The sequence below is a fragment of the Carassius gibelio genome, chromosome B21 (assembly GCF_023724105.1).
Source record: "Carassius gibelio isolate Cgi1373 ecotype wild population from Czech Republic chromosome B21, carGib1.2-hapl.c, whole genome shotgun sequence".
Taxonomy (NCBI): Eukaryota; Metazoa; Chordata; class Actinopteri; order Cypriniformes; family Cyprinidae; genus Carassius; species Carassius gibelio.
In genome coordinates this window covers 9,733,550-9,756,561 of record NC_068416.1, presented here as the reverse complement: position 1 = coordinate 9,756,561, position 23,012 = coordinate 9,733,550, and the positions used below count along the sequence as shown (strand labels likewise).

Here is a 23,012-nt window from a genome sequence, read left to right as displayed (position 1 = left end):
CAGGGCGCATAAAACACTGAAATAGTGCTAATGATTCCATTTCACTTGCAACCAAGGCCAGCGTTGGCTTTGCAGATCATCATAAACATTCATAAATCGCCTTCATAAACCACGTCAGTGGCCTCTGAACCAATCAGCATGATAACCTTGCACCCAACGATGCATGCGTTCAAACTCATTTGAATTTTATATACTTCTCTGCAAATGTGGTTTTGTGTAGGCTAAACAGATCATATGCTGAATGACACCATGACAGATATTACAAGCAAGAAGCTAATTTGTCTTGGTAAATATTGCATAAAATAGTATGCCATTGTTTTAAATCACTTAAAGAATTGGTGTACACATTAACTCGCAAGCTTTTCACATTTTGCAGGCTTCAAAAGGATTTATTTTTATTTTTTACACGTTTATTCACAAATAGTTTTTGAAATATTGTGCGCATTATATGTCCATCTTGGATAGTCAATTTAGCATATGGGTTGTGTGCTTTCTTCAGTGGAACCCAAAAAAAGGGATTTTATCACTGGGCGGAAGAAATCATCAGTTAATTTCTGTTGACGTGTTAAATTAACTTGGACAAATGAATTCGGACACGTGATTGAGTTGCCTGTCGAGGTGGTAACAAACTGGACAGCGCTGGACCATCCTCCACATGGAGTGGCAGGTGGGATTTGAGGGTCTGTTATCCTCTGCTGCATTATTAATCTACCCTTTTCAGCTTTATGTCTGTAATAAGAGCAGACATAGGGCGGTAATTTATGATGCCAGGGAAATTAAAATCATTGTTCAGCCTGCCAGACACCTTGCCAGCTTTTTTCTTCACCTTCATGAAACTTTTTCCATTGATGATGTATGGCGCTAACCTCGAGCACAGGGCTGACTCCACACGGGGCGCCACTGGTGGAGGGCACGGATGGTCCGCGCTACATTCTAGGCGATGCTTTATAGACTGAGCTCAGGGTCTGATGGACACTTTGGTTTGGAGTTCTGCCAGCTCCCCTCTCTCCGCCCTGGTCAGCTGAGTCTGGCTCCAATCCAATATGGATGAAAGAATTCGCCTTGAAACTTCTAAGTGCTCCAGTTATATTGGGGTTCTTGTATTTCAGGGCATCGGTGGCGATCAGGAAGAACGTACAGTAAATTATCAATTAAGGTCATCTTGGCTGTTTTTCGTATGCTACGTTAAGTTTTGAGGAATAGTTCTTGCTGGGCCGCTCAAGTAGAACTGACAGTAGGGACAGCATCAGGGACAGATGCCACATATCAAAACTGACCTCCATCAGATGACCTACTAAAAGAGTGAATAAACATCTGAAAAGTATGTTGGGAAAACAAATTATTAAAGTTATCCGCTTGGTTCAAGAATAAATGTTACCATTTAATATGTTAATATGTCAACTACCTGTCATATGCAACACACACACACACACACGCATATATATATATATATATATATATATATATACATATACATACACATATATACATATACATACACATACACTGGGTATGGAAAATATTCAGACCCCCTTAAATTTTTCACTCTTTGTTAGATCTGGCCAGATCTGTGCCTTGCCACAGTTCTGTCTCTGAGCTTTTCAGACAGTTCCTTTGACCTCATGATTCTCTTTGCTCTGACATGCACTGTGAGCTGTAAGGTCTTATATAGACAGGTGTGTGGCTTTCGGCCACAGCTGGACTCAAATGAAGGTGTAGAACCATCTCAAGGATGATCAGAAGAAATGGACAGCACTTGAGTTAAATATATGAGTGTCACAGCAAAGTGTCTGAATACTTAGGACCATGTGATATTTCAGTTTTTCTTTTTTAATAAATCTACAAAAATGTCAACAATTCTGTGTTTCTCTGTCAATATGGGGTACTGTGTGTACATTAATGAGAAAAAAAGGAACTTAAATGATTTTAGCAAATGGCTACAATATAACAAAGAGTGCAGCATTTTAGGGGGTTTGAATACTTTACATACCCACTGTATACACACACACACACACACACACATACATTCTATAAAATCTATAAAATATAATTTATTTCTCAAAAAGTTGACCAGGTTATAATATATAATCACGATATAATCTGATATTTAAAAAGTTTTGATTTTATATGTTTTAGTTTTAGTTTAAAATAAAGGGTCAAACGATAGTGGATTTTACCAATAGCTAGGTTGGACCATAATGGCCAGTACCAATTAATCAATCGACAGCTTTTAAAAACGATACCAAATGAAAACTAAAATAGTGCTTAACTGTTTTTTAAAAAACAGTACAGAACCATACTTTTTAAATTAATAAAAATATAATTATTATATTAATCATCAAAGTTAGCTTATAGTTTCCCAGTAAATGAACAATGTGACAGATGAGTTTGAAGTTTGGGATTTAAAAAAAAACAGACCAAACAGAAAAAGAAAGCGCAGTTTATAATTCAATAAATGAAGCATACTTTATTAAAACCATAGAAAAACGTTTTGCTGAATAAATGCACAATACACAGGTTTACAGCCTATGTTGAAGTCATTATGTACATTAACACGAGGTGTCAATGATTTCCGCTTCTAGAGGCCGCTGTCACACTGTATATTGACAGCGCAACCTTCTCAGCAGATCAATTAATGGACAAAACCTGAAAACGATCGCCATGGATTTTTTTTTATAGTTCTAGCACTCAACTATCGGTGCCGATTAATCGGCAAAACCGATATGTGACCCTGGACCACAAAACCAGTCATAAATAGCATGGGTATATTGCTGATATATATATTTTTTTGCACCCTCAGATTCCAGATGTTTGAATAGCAGTATCTCCGTCAAATATTGGCCAACGCTAACAAACCATATATCAATGGAAAGCTCATTTATTCAACTTTCATATGATTTATTAATCTCAATTTCGATAAATTGACCCTTGTTACTGGTTCTGTGGTCCAGGGTCACATATATCAGTTGACCTCTAATTTAAAAGAACTGATTTTATGTAAACCTGTTATTATAATGATGTAAAAATTACACATTGTTATTTGTTCAGACTACACTGGTCGCACAGTTTTTGATTCACTAGAAAGAACTGGTTCATGAGAGTCATTTGTTTATGAATCAAACTACACGGTTTTTACCCCACATACGCCATTAAAATTCAATTTGGACCCAGGGAAAATTACGTATTATGCCGTGGACTGGTAGATTCAGCAACAGTAACAGATGTGCTGCTGCTGAGTATAAGAAGGTTTTTTGTAATTTTAAAAATTGATACTGAGATTGCAATTAATCATAGAAGCAACCATAACTGGCTTGACATGCCCGCTCATAGCTTACGAGAAATTTATGATTTTTTGATAAACGACAGGAAAATACATCTAATTCGAGCGTTGCTACACCGGCATGATATGCCATAGCCTTTACACTAGTAAGCTAATGCTATCACATGTGTAAGTGTCCATGCGCTACATCCAGAGGAATCCAAGCCCCCTGGGTCATTCACCAGCAAGATGAAAGAAACTCAATATATTGCCAAAGAGAAGGCCAAAGAATGAGGAAGGAATAAAGAGAGAGGGGAAAAAACCCCCAGATCTAACCTAGTTTATGACAACAATCCACCTTTGAAACTCATTAAAGGCCTTTCTGGTGAGGCCTGACGCACATTATCAGCACAGATTAATCAAGGGAGACGGGAGATGAACTCTCATTTTTTAAGAGGCAGCAACAGAGGGCTTTTTTGTCTTCAGATGAAAATCAATTAGTGGAGGTAAGGCCACGAGGAAAAAGCGGCATCACTCATCGCCGGCCCAAGTGGCAGAGTCTGTGATTTGTCTTCCGAGCTCGGCTGCTTAAGGGGGGCTGGTACCGCTGTCTCCCTGAAAATTAATTTCATATCTATATTCCGAATATCCACCCCCATTCACTCGTGTGCGCCATCTCTTGGCCTTGTTTTTGAGTACCCCATACACAAATGAGCTCTGATCAGCCTTGGGATGCTGAAGTGGTGTGAATCAACCAGAGGAGGAAGTAAATCTATTGAATCCTAATTGAATTTCAGTATCTTATGAGTTGTTTTTCTTGTTGAAATGCGTGTTGTTAACGTGTAAGAACTGAATCTGTGGAGAACTACTTACTTGTTAGATGCCTTGTCCACAACCAGGCACTGCACTGAGTGTCGCAGACAATAAATTCCTCCAAATACGGCACACATTCTGCAGGGAGACAAAAAAAGTAACACCTTACATACACTTGCATTTATTTATATGACATCCAGTCTGTATGGACCCGCTAAACAGCTGTAATTGCAGCTGATGGCATGACATTAAAAGGGCTGATCACACCTTGTCCACACGAAAAGGACCAAATCCAATTCATTTGACAAGGCAAAAATGTCACCAAGATCTTAAAATGTGTTAACTTCCCAAGTAAAGCTTTTTGTCATGTAGTCTCGCGATCTTGTCATGATAAACTATAGCAGCATAATTAAACTATAAACAAGGACAAAGTGATTCAAATATTCTTAAGCTTGGAGACAATGTCAGTCCAAGAGACGATGAATGGAGAGACCAAACAGACAGTGAGAAGCTGTGACATAATAGCTGACTTTGTGTGATTGCACATAGTTGAATTATTAATATTAAGAATAACACAACAGTAAAAGTAACTATTGGTGACTAATATATTGCCTTTTTTGGAGTTTTACAAAGGTGATAAGAAATTAGAGGCTGCAAGTTATTGACAGTTCAGATGATTACACCTAGTAAAAATTAGTTTGAATTATAACGAATGATTGAATGGAATTTAATTAAAATTATTGATCGATTTATTTTTCATGATTGATTTATTAAGCAATCATATTTTTATATAGTTTTTTTTATAAAGATTATCTTATGCTCACAAAGGTACATTTATTTAATCAAAAATACATTGAATTATTTGAAATATTACAATTATTTTATTTTTAATTTAGAATTTAATTTTAAAATGGATGGCAAAGCTAAAATTTTCAGCATCATTACTTCAGTCTTCAGTCTCAAGATCCTTCAGAAATCATTATAATATGCTGATTTGTCTAATTATAATTTATCATGCTATTATTACCATTTATTATAATTAGCAACACTGGAATAGATAACAGGAACTAATTATATTTTAAAAAATATTCTGAAAAATATATATCTTTGAAATAATATTTTACAAAATTACTGTTTTTACCATATTTTAAGTAAATAAATACAGCCCTTGGTGAGCACACATATTTAGCACAAAACAAATAACCCTCATCAACATATTCTTTCATTAACAGGGCATAAATATACGCCACAATAAATCCTGTCTGTACAAGCCTTCCACCTTGTATGTCACAGGCAAGAAGGCCAAAGGTCAGGTATTAGGTCACATAAACATGTCTAAAGACACAGTTTTGCGGTTCACTCCAAGCTTAAGAAACAGGGGAGAGGGAAAAAACTTCTGGACTTGTCTATCCTGTTTAATATAGAGACATGGCATCTTAATAAAGTGCAAAGATAAAAAAAAAGGGACTAAATCTGCCAGCAATCATCTGAGCCCATCTCCTGTCCTCCACAGAACCCCATAGAGGCAGCAGGGAAGCCCTTTGATGTCATTAACCCTAACTGACAGACGTTTAAGCTGATATTACTCTAATTAACTGCTCGCTGTCGGCCGCAATGATGCAGTCGGGCAGAGTGCATGGGCACTGCCTTTCCCTCTCCAGGCCCCAGCACTCGCCCTGGCGACATCACTCGCCATCACGGCTAAATTAACAGTTGTGAAAATCCAGTACACCCACAAGCCCCTGCTCTTTATAGCTTCTAAATGGCATTTCAGTTCCTATCAAGACGGGAATCAGGGGACGTGATTTTTTAATACGGTAACAAAACAATGGAGGCCATTAATAGCCCAACGCCATGACAGCGCGCTCACCGATGATTTATGAGTTTGTGTATAATTTGATTATGCTATTAATTCCACTGATTACAGCTGCAGCGAGTGTGGAGAAGGTCACATCCAAAATAAATCTTCGACAACTCCCTCTTTCTCGTCACCTAACACCCTGCCCCCCCTTCACCCCACCGACATCCCCACAAAACAACTGCCTCCAACTAGTTATTTCTGTAATTAAAAAGTAATGTAACAAGAAGCACAAACAAGCTTCGGGCTCTAATGGCAACATCACGGCAGAGCTTCAAATAAATTGAACAGAGCCTTGTAAGGATGGCAGCTTTTTTCATGCCGCAGGAAACGCAATGGGATGATATCCTAGCGTTTTCAGAGATAACAGGTTGAGATAGCTGAAGGCTGCAATCCATAACGAATTTCACTTTGTGAGTTAAGATGCTCTACTTTGTGTTACAGATATTGATCTACGTATAAAAAGGATATTGAGGTAAATTGGAAAAACGGACATTCTTAAAGCTACTTGGTACTATAAGCTTCAATTCGTGTGGAAATATTAAACAAATTAATATTAATTTAGTATTAAACTACTGTTCAAATGTTCACTACTGTTCAAAAGTCTAAAAGATTTTAAGAATATTATAAGTAGTCTCTTATGCTCACCAATTATTTGGTTAAAAATACAGCAAAAACAGTAAGATTGTAGTTTTAGTGTCACACAATCCTTCAGAAATCAAATCTAAAATGCTGATTTGACCCACAAGATACAATCAGTGCTTAATATTTTTGTGGAAACTGTGATTAATTTTTTCCAGGAATCTTTGAGGAATTGAAAGTTCAAAAGAACAGAATTTATTTGAAACTGAATTTTTTTTTGTAAGAATGTAAAGGTTTTTACTTTCACTTTTTGATCCCTGAATAAAAGAAGTCATATCTTTAAAAAATCGAAATGTAGTATAACTAAGCATAGAACAAATAAATAAGATTAATATACAGATATCTTTAAAAGACAGCACTCTTAAAAATTAAGTTGCTCAAAAGGTTCTTCATAGATATACCATGGAAGAACCATTTTTGGTTCCACAAAGAACCATTCAGTCAATGTTTTCTTACACTGACTATGCACAAATGCGCACACTGACTATGACTATGCACAAATGCGCACACTGACTATGACTATGCACAAATGCACACACACAAACTCACTCCTTCAGGTTGATTAGACTGTAAATAAGCAAAAACAGCATTCCTAATAATAAAGCAAAATTAAATTCCAAGTCTTTCAGGACTTTTTTTTCCTTCCAAGGACTAAAGATCTCTCTTATCAAACAATATAGTTATTATCTTTGAAATTCTAATACATAAACAAAACAAATTGGTACAAATAAAGTGCAGCACATGCAAAGCATGCATTAACTGTGGCAACTTTAGCACTTGAAAGAATACTATGGCAAAGTTATTGCTTATTTTAGTAATATTACCTTATTCAAACTAATTTCATATATACTGCCTTTCAAAAATTGAAGAACTTTTCAAGCACTCATAAATATGGGTTTTCATGAGTTTTCCAGGATTAAATTTCAAAAAGCAAAATTGATGTACTTCAAGCACCTTGTATGAACCCTGTACTATGTCTAAATCTTAAAATAGGCAGAAACAATGAGATAATTCTATGTTTTCCAACTGTGTGTTGTGCATTAGAAAAATTGATCTCAAAATTGTTGTAAAGGATCTGGTTTGCATATGAAGAATATGCTGGAAAACCAAAGCATGTGCGGGACCTGGAGGATTTTTCTAAAGAGCAGTGAGCTGTTTAACCGCTCAAGACAAACTATTTGCAAAACTCATCAAAAAAATATATATATATATTGTGGATCATCCTAGTAATGGCAACAAGGTAAAGTTCACTTACTGTTCCCACAGCACTGAGAATGTTTAATGGGATGTGTTGGATTAAAACATAAATGATTATAACTCTTCGTGTGTTGATAGCTTAAGCACACCCTGTTTGTCTATATATGATGAACTTATAATAAATTAATAAATATTAAACAAAAATAAATTGATATATACAGTTTTGAAAAATTTAATAAATTAATAATTAAAAGGGCATTTTGACTATTTATGCTTGTTTGATGAGAACCCAAAAATTACAGCTCACCCTCTTTAAACAAAAGAGCAAAACATTCAGCACAATTTCCCAGCAGATAGTCAATAATGGGCCGGAATTGAAGCCATTAATCTAAAAAATCTTGAATGCATCCCTTGTGACCTGTTAGATCTCAGTCTATTAAACAAAAGGAGGAAAAGCTTGACTCACTTGATTAAATCAACACAACAACAACAACAAAAAACCTGATGCCACTTTTGGACATGCTGCTCCTACTCAAAAGCCAAACCAGGTTCGGAGGAGAAAAAAACAGGGCGCCCATGGGAGGCCCCCGAAAAAAAGAGAAGGTTTTATTAGCGTTCTGTGTGCGTTGACAATAAATCCCCTTACCTTGCAGGAGATGCTAAACAAACAAAATTACCGCACGCAGCAAAGACCACTTACCTGTCAGGTTCATTGCCTGCAAATTCGCTTGTAATCTAGGGTGCTGGAAGCTGAGTGGGGGGCTAATGGTTGGCCAATAATTAAAAGAAAACAAAGCGCCATGCTGGCTGGCAGGCCTTTCTGTGCGAAAATTAAATCCTGTTTGGATCTGAATAAATTAAATGTTTATTGCTCCCCGAGAACACACGGTAAAGGGGGAGGAAAACGAATGACAGAGAGGAAACGCGACATATGAGGGAATGCTGCAAAGACAATCATCGGCTCTAATTAATGCATTTCCCCATCCTCTCAATCTGTTTCTGTTTGACTGTTGTCTGATTGGAGTGCCGTGATCGCAGGTGCAAATCATAACCTGTCATGGCCAAATGTGTTTACCGGGCTGAATGGATCACGCCGGCTCCAAAAACCATCCCGATGACCGAGATGGGGGAACCGGAACGGAGTGCAGAAGACGAAAGATGGCAGTCAAAGTGCCAAAGGTTATTTAGAAATTAAAAAGTCTCTGCTGTCAAAACTTGAGGGATAATGCGGGGGAAGACGGTAAAGCATTTCATCACTATATTAGCAGAGCTGCTCGCTGATCTGTGAATAACTGAGAGAGTGCGCATTATTGAGCTTGCACCTCCATCTATCCATCTATCACCTGCAAGCAGGTATCAGTGTGATGAATGAACCCGCCTCCCTCGCTTGCTCGCTCCTTCTGACTTTTGTCTCTCAATCCCTTGCATTTGTCCCTACTGAGGTCCGTCTCTTTCCTCTCTTTGATCTCTTTTTTCCTTCTGTCACATCTCTCTGTAGTGCTTTAAGTCTTTTAATTCTCTAGTAGACTCACTGTCTGCTCTGGTATTCTGTACCTGTGTAACTCACATTGGCAAATGGCACAGGTGGTATAAAATATAAGGGGTCATAGGATGGCAATTTTCCCACAAGTTGATATGATTATATAGAGTCTTAATGAAAAGTCTGTAACAAAATTTGGTTAAACTTTCTCAATGGTCGTGTAAAAACACCTTAACAGTTTAAAACAGCTCTTTTCAAAGCACGCAGTTTTGTAGCATTTCCCTTTAAATGTTAATGAGCTCTGAGGACCCCGCCCCTCTCTTCCGTTTACTTTAGCCGCATTCACCGTGAAAATGGCTAATTAACACATAATTAGGAAAGGCGATTTGCAAAGATTCATATATATATATATATATAAAGTTCACCCACTTCTTCTGTAGGTCAAGCTGGGTCATGAATGATTTGTGCAAACATTATGTAAATCAGGTGCGCATTCTCTTCAAAAACAAAAGTAATCCACTGCGTCTTGTCTACATCTGCTGTGGCAGTGAAACGACGGTGGGCTTATGACAGCCCACTCAGGGCGGGTCTAAGGTAAACCATCATTCCAGTCTGTGCTGAAACATTACGGTCAATCAAACTATTGTGGGAGGGGCCTGTTTTTGTGACGTCACACAGACAAGCATCTGAGATCGGCTCAAATTGAGAAAGGGGTAAAGATTTAAGCAGATAAAAAAAATAAAATAAATAACAATAAAAAAAAATAATAATAATTCACAGGTTGAATTTTTATCACTTTAGGGTGGTTGTGTACACACACTGCCAACATACATTACATGTAGCATCATATGACCCCTTTCAAATATATTAAACATATTGATAAATCTTTTTTGCCATAAAATAAAAATATAAAAATCTATTTTCTAAATGAATGTTATAGATCTTAAAGATTACTGGAGTATGTTTTACAAGAAACCACAACTTCAGTCTTTCTACTTCAGAATTAACACAAACAATTGAGTGACAAGTGGACACCAAATTTTTTTCAGCCTACTTCATTGCAAAGTTGTTCATGCAAAAATGCTGATTTTGTAATTATTTATTCAACCTCATGTGGTTCCAAACCTGTTTGACTGACTGACTTTGTAGAACACATATTGAGATATTTTGATTAATTCCAAGCTGCTCTTTTCCATTTGTCTTTGATGCGTCATGCTAATCTTGTTAAAGCACGTCAACGACTGACACAGAAGAGAAAAAATTGTCCTTCCTGTCTTTCTTTACTTTCCTCGATTTAATTAAATGCCATAGAGCTTATTTTGTGACCAAGATACCAAAAATAAAAAGCAATATGTATCTGCATCACATTTATAAGGTGTGTTTTAACTGTGGACATGCAGTTTAACAATGACAATAGTGAAGTGACATACAGCCAAGTATGTTGACCCATACTCAGAATTCGTGCTCTGCATTTTAACCCATTTTTAGTGCACACAAACAGCAGTGAACACACCGTGAACACACACCTGGCATCCGGGGAGCAGTTGGGGGTTCAGTGCCTTGCTCAATGGCACCTCAGTCGCGGTGCTGGCCCGAGACTCAAACCCACAACCTTAGGGTTAGGAATGAACTCTTCTTCCTTTTTTATTTGGGATGCATTTTACAACATCCATATTGTAAACCATCACTGACGTTTTAAAGAGGGGGTGAAATGCTATTTTATGCATACTGAGTTTTTTACACTGTTAAAGAGTTGGATTCCCATGCTAAACATGGACAAAGTTTCAAAAATTAAGTTGTACGTTTGGTTTGTCACAAGTTTCGGAAAGTTTTTTTTCGAGTATGGCTCTGTGTGACGTTAGATGGAGCGGAATTTCCTTATATGGGTCCTAAGGGCACTTCTCCCGGATGAGCGCGCACTCCCGTAGAGCAGAGACATTCACTGATCAGAGCGAAAGACCGAAATGTCACAAAAGAAGTGTATTTTTGGTTGCCAGGGCAGGACAACCCTGCACAGATTACCAAAAAAAAAAAAAAAAACAGCATTAAGGGACCAGTGGATGGAGTTTATTTTTACAGAGCATCAACGGAGTTGTGCAAGCGTTTTTGTTTGTTCCCTGCATTTCGAAGATGCTTGTTTTACAAACAAGGTCCAGTTTGACGCCGGATTTGCGTATCGTTTATTTCTTAAGGATAATGCAGTCCCAACGAAAAAGGGTCACGATCGTGTGTTGGAACCGCAGGCGGTGAGTAAAACTGCTTAAAATATCTCTGTGTTGTTAACTTAGCTATCGGCGCGTAAGCACATCAAGTAAACAACATGCGATGTTGTCATCAAACTGCACTTTCCACATGTACACCTTAAAAAAAAAAAAAAAAAAGACGACAAAGTGGAACTTAGTCATTTTCCAAAACCGCTAAGCAAATATATACAGTTTTAATACATACCACATAGAGACGTCGTTGCTGATGTTGCTCTTGTTAAATTTCAGCCTCTGGATCTGATTCTGGATCATAAATATATGGCTGAATCTGACTGTTAGCCATGGTTTGTTTTGGATGATTTTTTTTTCCTCACGGTAATGTCACAGCTTCCAGCTCTCAGCGCAAAAGCCTACTGGCGCTCGTGATTCTTTAGCTCCGTCCACACGTCACGCCTCTAGCAGCTCGTGTTTTCCGGGAAAAATCGGTACAGACTATCTTTCTCTTATAAATATAATAAAACTAAAGACTTTTTGGAGTTATGAAGGATGCAGTACTACTCTATAGGTACTCAAGATTAACAGGATATTGAGTGAAAATGAGCATTTCACCCCCCCCCCCCCCCTTTAATATAAATACTGCACAATTTCAAAATGAAGTCATGGAGAAAAATAAAGTCAGCAGTGACAACTGTTTCTTGCGTTTCCCTCCACAAATGATGGACAGCTTGCAGGTGGGTTCATGCCTCAGTGCGCTAGTGTGCTTATCTGAATGTCAGCAAGGGTGATTAGTGGAAAACTACGGAAATCAAAAATGCTAATGCCTCTGCCTCACAGACGAGGAGGCACATTAAAATTTGCAGGTCTCTCGGATGAGACGTGTCAAGCTTAAATTGGGAGGTGGAGGGTTAAGTTGCCTTTATGTGGAATTATGATATAATCGTATCACAGAACATGATTACATAAGAGCAAAAACAAGCGCAAATTAAAATGAAATATTGATGTCTATCTGACGCATTTACATTGAAAGCAACATTTGGCAATTGCTCTGATATTATTGGCCTGATCTATTTTAGCACATCGGCTATACAAGCTTATTGACATATTGTGTACGTAAAAATAACTTTTTCTAAGAGCAAAGCTCACAGCAGAGCTTGGAGTCATATGTGCATTTTAGATAAACACTCCATTGCTCTGCTTGTCTTTGGGGAGATGCTCTCTGTAACTTGGCCTGACGCCAGCTCATGGTTTCTGTGATGATGATTCCTCTCAGCGGTTCACGGCTGAAGACTGCTCGTCTCTAAGTGCCACCGTTTCACAGCACTGCTCCCAACAGATTCAATGTGCTAAGAGCAAACACTAACGGTCCTGCAGAGCTCTGACCCTCCTCCTAACGGCCTGCTTCTCCCTTCTCCCTCAGAGCTGGGAGGATGTGAGCTAAAAGTGACTTGTAAAAAACCTAGAGTTGAATCTTATTAGCAATTTTTGACTCTCAGACTTAAACAGCCATGTTTTGTTGTTGTGCCATTAACTCTCTAACCAAAAGCTTTAATAATAATAATAATAAGAAAGTCACTGCCAGGATTTTTTATTATTTTCACAGAACTTTCATGGCACCCAGAATATTTAGCTGTATGATATCTGAACATGCAATATGTCAAAAGAAATAACGTCTCAGTTACATATTGTAACCATCATTCCCTGAAAGAGGGAACGGAGACGTCACGTCGATGACCAACGAATTGGGAATCTCACTAGAGAGACCAATCTACTTTGAGTAAACAAGCCAATCCACATTGGCATGCGATGACTGCATCCAGCTGCTGCTGATCGCAGCATGAGTATAAATAGGCAGCAGATGCAACGCATACTCGGGTTTTCGCTGAGGAGCCGAGCCGGTGATGCGGCCGTTCAGTGATCTGAATAATAAACCACTATATTTCTGCCGCTCCGAAAGTGAAACCTGCTGACAGAGAACGAATTTGCTTTTTCAATAAGCCCATTTGCTATTTTTGCCACATATTTTTTTAATGTGAACCAGCAGATCGACAAAAGGCTGATGCATTATAAAAATCTAAACAATTAACCCTCTGGAGTCGATCCCCGTGTATACGTGCTATGAGGCATTTTCTCGTGATAACCCCGAAAAGAACTTAAATTACAGTTTCAGTGTTGATCGTACAGATAAGAGCATTAGATCAACTGAATCTGTAAAGGGTCTACTTTTATTTGTATACAGACATAAAAACAACAAAACTTTGTGCATTTATAAAATAAAGATAAACAAGGTGTGCTGTCTGCAGCCTTGGTCTGTGGTGATCTTCATTTAGAAACTTGCCATTAAAATGAACTGTAACTCTGTGAATACTCAACGAAGAGACATGAGAGATATATCTATAGAAAGCTTGACATGTCCCCTTTTAAACTAAACTACCAAAAACAAATATTCTGTGATTAAGTAGTCCAGATGAAAACAAAGTGAGGTCCGTTTTTCTCGTCTCCCTTCATTATCTTTTAATGTGACCACGCCCACGCGCTGAATGTGCTATTCAGAATATAATGTTTCACTTGAAGCTCGCAGCTTGTAAACGCCCATATAGAAAACAAAGCAGCGAGACTGTTCCTCAAGTTTTTTTTTTTTTGATTTTACTGTTTGCTTAGCTGTGAGAGAAATAAGACTTAATTCACTCCAAGAAGATGGGTTGAGGATTACCTCAGAAAAAAAATTAATGAAGCGCATTATTCAGCAGAGATTACATGTGTATTACATGAGATAAACAGGAGTAAGTCTTTTTTTTATTTATGTATATACTTAACGTGTAAACATTTTACTAGTTAGACTTTTGCCAAACGATAATTCCTGACTAAATGTATAATCAAGTGAAATATTATGAAGTTTCAATAACAATATACACTATACCATTCAAAAGCTTGATGTAAATAATAAAAATGTAACAAATAAATGTAAATGTAACAAATGTAACAAACAGTGCTGTTCTTTCAATTTATCCCCAAAAATCCTGAAAAAAATATTCTCAGCTCTTTTCAACATTAATAATAAGAATGCTAATAACAATAATAATAACAATAAATGTATTTTTTTTGTAGAAAGTCAGATTGTTAAAAGGATTTCTGAAGGATTGTGTGACTGGAGTAATGATGCAAAAAATTCAGCTTTGAAAGTCAGCTTTGATTGTTCCTAATAAACTGTTTATCTGCACTCGCAAGTGAATATTTAATTATTTTGTGGGATAAATAAATATATTCTAAATAAACTACAAACTTAAAATTATAGAGATTTATTTTGTCCTTAAATTTTTTCTTGTAACTCTTCCCTCTCAGTCACATATCTGACTAAACGGCTCATTAGGCATCTTATTATGTCTTTGTCTTCTCAGGTGTAAATCACAATATAATCCTGATAGTTCATGCCCTCTCGCCTAGACCCTTTCTACACAAAAAGTATCATAGAAAATTTTAATCAATATATTGTTTTCTTTGAGTAAGTAAACAAGATGATTTTCACATAATTTAGGAAGAAAAATTCTAGGCTACAAGGCTCCAGTTATCAAAAGTCCCGGGAAACAATGTTCTGTATGTGTTTTATTGCCTTATTCAAGTGATTTACATTTTTTAGTTTTTCACTAACCATGCATAAACATTGTTTCTCAAAAAGACAATCATACATGCTGCTCTCATATTATAATAGTCAAATTTGTGCTGATTACAGTGATATTACACTTTAGCCATTTAGATGTTTATAAGCAACTGAAAAAAGCACAAATGTCAGGCCATGACAAAACTTCTTCAGTCTCCCAAACCGCTTTAGACCTCAGAGGGTTAAGACACTAAAATATTTTTGTTATTTAAAATAATTATTAATAATTATTGTTTAAATTGATACAATAATTTATATATGTTTTTAAAAGGCTGAAATGTGAAGTGCAGATCTTAGAAAGGGTTAAAAAAAAATCCTGCAGGTACCAGGTTATTTTATGGTATCATTTGGAAAAAAATTTTTTTGATAAGCCCCTTTCAACTGTCCTCTTAAGTTGTTTTGAGAATGTTCTGTAGGCCGCTTATAAAATAAAGGACCTCTGTATATTATATTTGTAGGGGTAATATTTCTGTCCACTGACAACAAAGTTTTCCTTCTGAATTAGCATAACTGCATACGTTTTAAAATCATTCAAATCTAATTATATTAGTTATACTTTAATTTCATCCAGTAAAAAAGGAAATTGAGTAAGACGCTGTAAAAGGTGTATGGACGTGGATTAGGGCTGCACGAAGTGTCGTTTAAGCATCGATATCGCGATGTACGAATCCACGATAGTCACAACGCAGGATGTGCGATGTAGGCTGTCATAGTGGATCCATTAACCCTCTTTCACACCGCAAGCGATAGCGGTGCGCGAGCAGCGCGTCCGCGCTACTACATCGTCACTGCAGCAGCAGACTCTCGCGAGTATTCACACTTGAAGCGTATAAGTACAGCATCACAGCAGCGGCTGCAAAGAAAATTCTTTCAACATTTGTTTTTATAACAATACACCATACCTTCACCCAAAACGATTAATTAAAAGGTTTAAATGGGTAAATACATATTTGTTATACTTAATTTTCTGTTCTGGCATAATTGTTAAAACACTAGACATTGGTATTGTTGTTAAAACTCTTGACATGCTTATTCTGTGCATTTTGAGCACGTTTTGTGTTAAATCACATTTATTTTGTCCATCAAAAGTGTGCTTTCACTTTAATTGAGCATGAGCAGCACAGCAAAAATAGAACGGACGCCGAAACCCCCGCTGCACTGCTGTACACGCGACGTTCCTGCTTGACGCTCACGCGCTGCTCGTGGTCCTGGTGTGAATGCACCCATTGATTAACATGGACGGCGAAAAAAATATGCGCTGCTCGCGCACCGCTAGCGCTTGCGGTGTGAAAGAGGGGTTATTCATTAACTGTATGGGCCAGCTGCTCCCCGACCCTTGACGAATGTGATTCGCGGGAGAGAGCATGAGAGAGAGAGCACGTGCAAGAAAGAGAGAGAGAGAGCACGCGTGAGAGAGAGAGCGTGAGAGAGAGAGAGAGAGAGAGAGGGAGAGAGAGAGAGAGAGAGAGAGACGGCCGCACGCTCACCATCTTCAAACAACACGAGCGCTGTCTTCCTCCCTCTCCCTTGCGCATATAAATCAATTGGCACGATGGTGTCGATGTTTAAATAATTTAAAATGAGAATGTAAGTGTGCTCACCCCATTTTTGTTTATAAGAAAATTTTTTTATTAGATTTCATATCGCAATATATGTCGCACAAAAAAAAAACATCGCAATCTTTTTTCAAAAAAAAAATATTGAATCATTTTTTTCCAATATCGTTCAGCCCTAACGTGGATTACTAATCTGGCCACTCGGTATGAAGGAAAAAAATGAAAAAATCAAAGTTTCCCATCCCTGCAGTAAATGCTTCCTCAGAGGAATCTGCCAAGGAGGGCATGTCAGGAAGAGCATCAGTTGTGGTAACCAGGTCCGAGTGGGCCAATAAGGCACCACAAGCAGGACCTGCTCCTCGTCCTCCCTGATCTTGCACAGTGTCTGGAGAGTTGCGACAGCAGCATAGACCACCTTGTCGGTTGATGTGCGCAACAGCTGCAGTGTTATCTGTGCGGAATAGTACGTGTTTGCCTTGTAAGTGCTATTTGAGATGGATCAAGGCGAAGCGTACTGCCAACAACTCTAGGCAATTGATGTGCCAGTGCAGTTGGGGGCCCGTCCAAACCCCCAAGACTGAAAGCTCATCAAACATGGCCCCCTAGCCGGTGGTGCGGGCATCCATGTGATCCAAAGCATGCCTAGAGACCTGTTCTAGGGGCACTCCTGCCTGGAGAAACGCATGGTCAGACCACAGGGTGAAGGTTTGTGAGTGCCATGTTGCCACACCCACTTCAGGACTCGGTCATGAAGCCAGTGTGGAAGTGGTTTCATATGAAGTAGCCCCTGTCCTGCTCTCTAACATATTCAGTCAGTTCAACACTGAATGAGCACATTCTTGAGTGAGGTATGCTGTCTGTTCGACTGAATCCAACTAAGCACAGAGAAAAGAGATCCTCTGCGTCAAGAAGAGTTTGCTCTTTTCCCAGGTGACCCGAAGGCCCAACTGGTCGAGGTGTGATAACACCAAGTCCCTGTGTTCACACAACTGATCCTGAGACTGAGCTAGTATGAGCCATTCATTGAGGTAGTTAAGAACGCAAAAGCCCTCTCTCAGGGGAACGAGTGCTGCCTCTGCAATGTTCGTGAAGACACGGGGTGACAGAGACAGCCCGAAGGGCAGGACCTTGTACTGGTATGCTCGTCCCTCAAACGTGGACTGCAGGAATGTCTTGTGTTGCAGAGGATAGCATGCATCCTTCAAGTCAATCGTTGCAAATCAATCTTGGGGAAGGATGCACCCAAAGATGTGCTTCTGCATGAGCATCTTGAACGGAAGCTTGTGAAGGGCTTGTTTCAAGACGCCCAGATCCAAGATTGTGGATCAAAAAAGAGAAAATTACATGAAAATGAAATTAAAAGAGAAAAGATTACTTCCAGATCGGAGTAGATCACTTCCATCAACACCCCAAATAGCATCCTATACCAGTTCCTGGGTTGACATTTAATTTCATGTAACATTAAGCAGTTTTGATTTATATGAGATATATATATATATATATATATATATATATATATATATATATATATATATATATATATATATATATATATATATACACTTTATGTTTATGATTTGATATATATGTTTAATGTTGGATTATCATGTTATTTTACATATGCATTTGCTTAAATATTTGCTCTATTCTGTAACAGTATTACGGAAAGTTTACCTGCAAAAGCATTGTGGGATTTCTCCCAGGCCATACAGAGGGAACAGAAAGGGAGTGTTTCCGTAGCGTCCCAAGCATCGCAGGAAGTGCTGCGTGGCCTTTAGTCCTTCCTCCGTAAGGGTCTGCTGCGTCACCATAGCGATCGAGTGCAGGATGAAGTCTTGCAGGTTCTCAGTGAGCTTCTTGTTCTTCAGGAAGTCTCTGAATGGTTTCTCGATATAGTCTACAATAAGGACAATTTAAAATGTTTAGAGTGCAAAAGTATAATGTGACCTCCCACTGTCACTAATGAATAAAAGGCTCTTTCATTGCATTATTATTGCATGTTGAAAAACATTGTAATAACATAAAAACTGCAATTTACCTCGTGTCAGTGCTTTGAGGCTATACAAGACAACAAGAAACGGCAATCAAATCAATGCGCAATATCCACCTTATTTTGCAATGAGGAAGTAAGCTATTTTCTCAGAGTGTGTGAAACTTCTGATTTAATTTTTGGATTAGGTAAATAACTAGAAGAATTAGTTTGGAATATCAATGGAAAATAACTGGAAGAGAATGATACTAGAGGCCTCACACTTTCAAGTTACAAATGTCCACACATGTTCTAATACTTAAAATACCACTGACACAGATTGGAACACTCATCACAGCCTATTTGCTTGAATTATGTTTTCTTCGTTTAAAAAAAAAAAAATATATATATATATCAAAGGGGATTTTCAATTTTGTTTTTCCATAGATTTCTAATTCACTTTTCTGAGACTGTATATTATCTATAACCTATAATTATTCATTTAATGGGGCTTGATTTAATGCACTGCCATCTGACTGGAGCGTGGATGTTATTATTGGTTAATATTATTATATAATATAATTATTTGAAATGTTTTTTCTTTAAAGCTGAAGTCTGTAGGTTTTGCCTCTGTCGCCATCTCGGTTTAAAAACCTCCAATTGCAGCTGTTTGCAGAATTATCTTCCTTGCATGGGTTGTGCGGCGACACGGCTACAGCCCGGATGAATCTAATGTTTTAAGGAGAATGTGTGGCAGTCACACATGTTGTGATTCGCAATCACAGATTGTAGCCTACATCTTGGAATATATGACCCAAATAAGATTTTTTACCAGATATTGTCTCCTGAACAAGTAACAACTCTGCCAAGTTTGTTCTGACCAACTAAGAAAAAAAGCATTACAAAAAATTGCACTACCAATGGTGATTTATTATCATATCACATCAAACGGTGCAAATTATTATTATTGTTATACTTTATTCTCAAATTAAAGGGTTCATCGGAAAACCCATTTTTTACAGGGTGATATGATTCTTTAGGATCTTAAAGGGGTGGTTTACTTTTTTTTTCTAGGGTTAATTGTATGTATGGGGGGCAGTCTAAAATGTGTTAATGCTTTGTTTTTAGAAAAACACATTATCATATAATTAACTTTATTCCACACCACTCTGTCCCTTCTCTATGAAGCCCCTCCCTCAGAAATAGGCGATGGGCTCTGATTGGTTAGCTAGCCTAGTATGTGCTGTGATTGGCTAAACCACCTCTAGTGCTCTTCTAAACATCCCGCCCCTCACCTCAGTGGCATTTACTCCGTTTGTATTGTAAACAATGCTGTCGTTAATATCGCTTATCAGTTTGAGCCTGATTGAGAAGCAGAGGATATTATTGAAGAGGATCGTGGAGAACTAAGCCTTTAATGGTAGGCCTATGTTTTTTGGTTTGTTGTTGTCTCATACTTTTAGAAATGCTGTTACTTGAGTTCTACAGATGGTGGCGCCAGGAGCAGATTTGGTAGCTTTGGGGGTGGTGTGTGAGGGTATTCAAAATAAAGATAATTTAATCATAAAATTACTATTGTTTTGCATTAGTAAGTGCAGTTACTAATAATATTTCATGTTCATTTCTTGTTTATTTTTCTTTTGTTTACACAGATTTGACAGTAAAGCACCAAGCTTTAGTTAAGATGCATACAAAATGTACTTTTGTAACAGTAAAAAGGTGTGAAATCGACGTTTTATATACAGAAGAATTATATATTCCACTCTTATTAAATGTAGCATTATTCTTTAAGCATATGGAACCGACCAACTGTGATTTAGTAGCAAATTGAAGAAAAGTTTGTGACTTTTCTTAGTGCATACACACAAAAAAAAAATTAAAGAAAAAAAAATCTGGTTTCTTGATTTGATATTTTATGTGGACAAAACCCTGGGCTGGGACAAGTTTTGTTTGTGTTGCGGTCTAAGCTGATAAACAGTCTGTGCTGCACAGCTGAAGCATAGCGCAGTTTAGTTTCGCTTTCATTTCTTTTCATGTTTCTCAAATGCAATGCGGTGGTCATGCCAGTGTGACCGCTCAAAAAATTACAACCCTGCACTGGGTGGATTTTTATTATTATAGGGTAGTTGTGTACACACACTTCCAACACACATTTCAGTTCAAACTACTTGTAAAAGTGAATTTAGCATCCAACAACCCCTTTAACCTCTATTAGAATGAGCCTTTGTTTAACCATTCTATCGGATTATTAGAGAGACTTCTATTCATATAAGACAGAACGGTTAACAACGACAGTAAACAAGAGGGACAATGTGAACACTGTGTGCTCAGGAGCTGCCATTCTCAGCGCCGACAAAATAAAAGTCCCACCTCAAACACATCTGCCAAGCAGAAAAACGTATCAGACGATGCAGATATTTGAAAAAGCCAAATATATATTGATATTGGCGATAAATCGGCTGACCACTAGTACACTGTATAAATTAAATTGAGATTTTTATCACAGATGATTTGTTGTTTGATGATCATTAATGACAGCAGCAGTATTTATAGGCCGCTGTCCATTTAAGATTGATGTACAGATCCGATATGATGATACACATCACAACTGATTTCTTTCTCAGATTTTTTATTCACTTGAAACATAACTGACGCAGTTTACCTAAATGATTGTTGAGATCATAATTTTATGTGTATGTGTCTGTTCAGAGGATTCAGTTCGGTTTTTGCGCGCCATCTGACACGCATGTGTGTGGCTGTGCATGTAGAGAACAGTGCGCAAGTAACAAATCAAGTTCTCTTTCGCTTTTTCTCTCTATAATTGTTTTACATTTTCTTGCATTTGTAAATACAAACAAATGATAAACTCATACTCCATTATGGTTACATTTTGCAATTAATCCGTGGATTACAAGCATGCCAAACTGTGGGGCTTAGTTCGTACCGATCATGGAACAAATAAGATCAGTTTAACCACTACAGACATGACGTAATGATGCGGCAGAATTCCTGAATTTCCTGCAAAAACCTAACCGTACCAATCAAATTAGAAAACATTATTATAAGCGAACTGCTGTGAATTGGGCTACAGTAAGGCAATAGTAACACTGACTGGTTATGAACTTGCTCAAATATTGATTTTGGCTCATTTTTAAATCAAAAAAGTTATATACTACAGCTTTAAATAGCATGCACTGCTTATTGGTTGTGCATAATAAGACAAAAAAAAACATTAGTTAAGAAAGTAAAAAAAAAAGTTACATTCTGATTTCATGTCGACTTTAAGAACTAAAATCTCTAGTTCACAGAGATGTCTTATCTGAACTGAAATCTACAGTAAATGTCTGTGATAGATCTCTGATGTTTCATGTGAATCAGAAAGCTGCAGGGAAACAAACACAAGAGGTCATACCCTTGTACTCCTCTGGGTGCTGCTCAAAGTCCAGACAGAAGGTAAGAAACTTCATCAGCATGCGTTTCTCCACCACAGTCAGCTGCTTACTGGCAAACACATCTGCCCGTGAACACGGGACCTTCAGGGGAGGAAGAAACAGGACAGAGCAGGTTAAAGTAGTGACATGTATGTGTATATATGCATCAGTGCATTCACAAATACACATATCACACACACTCACTTCAGAGGAGGACGTACAACTGTGAGAAAAACGGCTTACCTTTAGCCCTGAATTACTCACACAGATGGATTTTGCATTACAATGCTGCATTTAATATTTTTAGTGAAATGAGAAACACCTTTTGCGTCAATGCTCTTATCAGGTAGGAAAGGATAAATCAAGCAGCAAATCAATTTAATCATTTTATCTTAGCTGAACTGCTCTAATAATTTGAATCAGGTTGCTTCATATTAGACCTAAAACATAATGCAGTCATGAGGAAGAGATGAAATACAATAAAATAAAATAAAATAAAGAATTAGTGCAACCCTACATAGAACAAGCAGTTTGGAAAAATGGTTGCATTATTTTATTTATTTAATGGCTAAAATGTCAGTTTTTTTTTTGTTAAATATCATTTTTCCTTTCGATCATTTTTGCATTTATTTGATACTGTTAATAGGATTTATTGAAAAAGATCAGCTCCATACCTGTTCCACTTTTCCATTTCTGCAGGTGAGGATACGTCCGATGTTCTTGAACTCTGCGTAACGGCTCACATTAGATTTGATGAGCAGATCCACCAGTGCACCACGTGAATACATCAACTTTGAAGAGGGTCAAAGAGAAGACTATAAATTGCATTTCATTGCCCTCTAAGTTCATTTAAAGTTAGATGCCAGACTGTGATCACTACGTGATGGTGTTTTAATTGTCTTAAGGTAGGGATGCCATGGTGAGGGAATTTTCCTACTGATTAATAAA

At 37.5% G+C, this 23,012-nt stretch overlaps 1 protein-coding gene across 1 annotated transcript in view; it reads right to left on the bottom strand.

Annotated features, from left to right (window-relative positions):
* The window catches only part of chm (CHM Rab escort protein), a 53,412-nt gene that overhangs the window by 15,319 nt on the left and 15,081 nt on the right, over nt 1-23,012 (bottom strand). Inside the window, exons 6-9 of the mRNA XM_052588466.1 lie at nt 22,739-22,855; nt 22,046-22,166; nt 18,339-18,561; nt 4,133-4,210 (exon numbers count right to left, since the gene is read on the bottom strand). Of these exons, the coding sequence (XP_052444426.1) occupies nt 4,133-4,210; nt 18,339-18,561; nt 22,046-22,166; nt 22,739-22,855 (539 nt within the window). The remainder of the gene's footprint in view (nt 1-4,132; nt 4,211-18,338; nt 18,562-22,045; nt 22,167-22,738; nt 22,856-23,012) is intronic.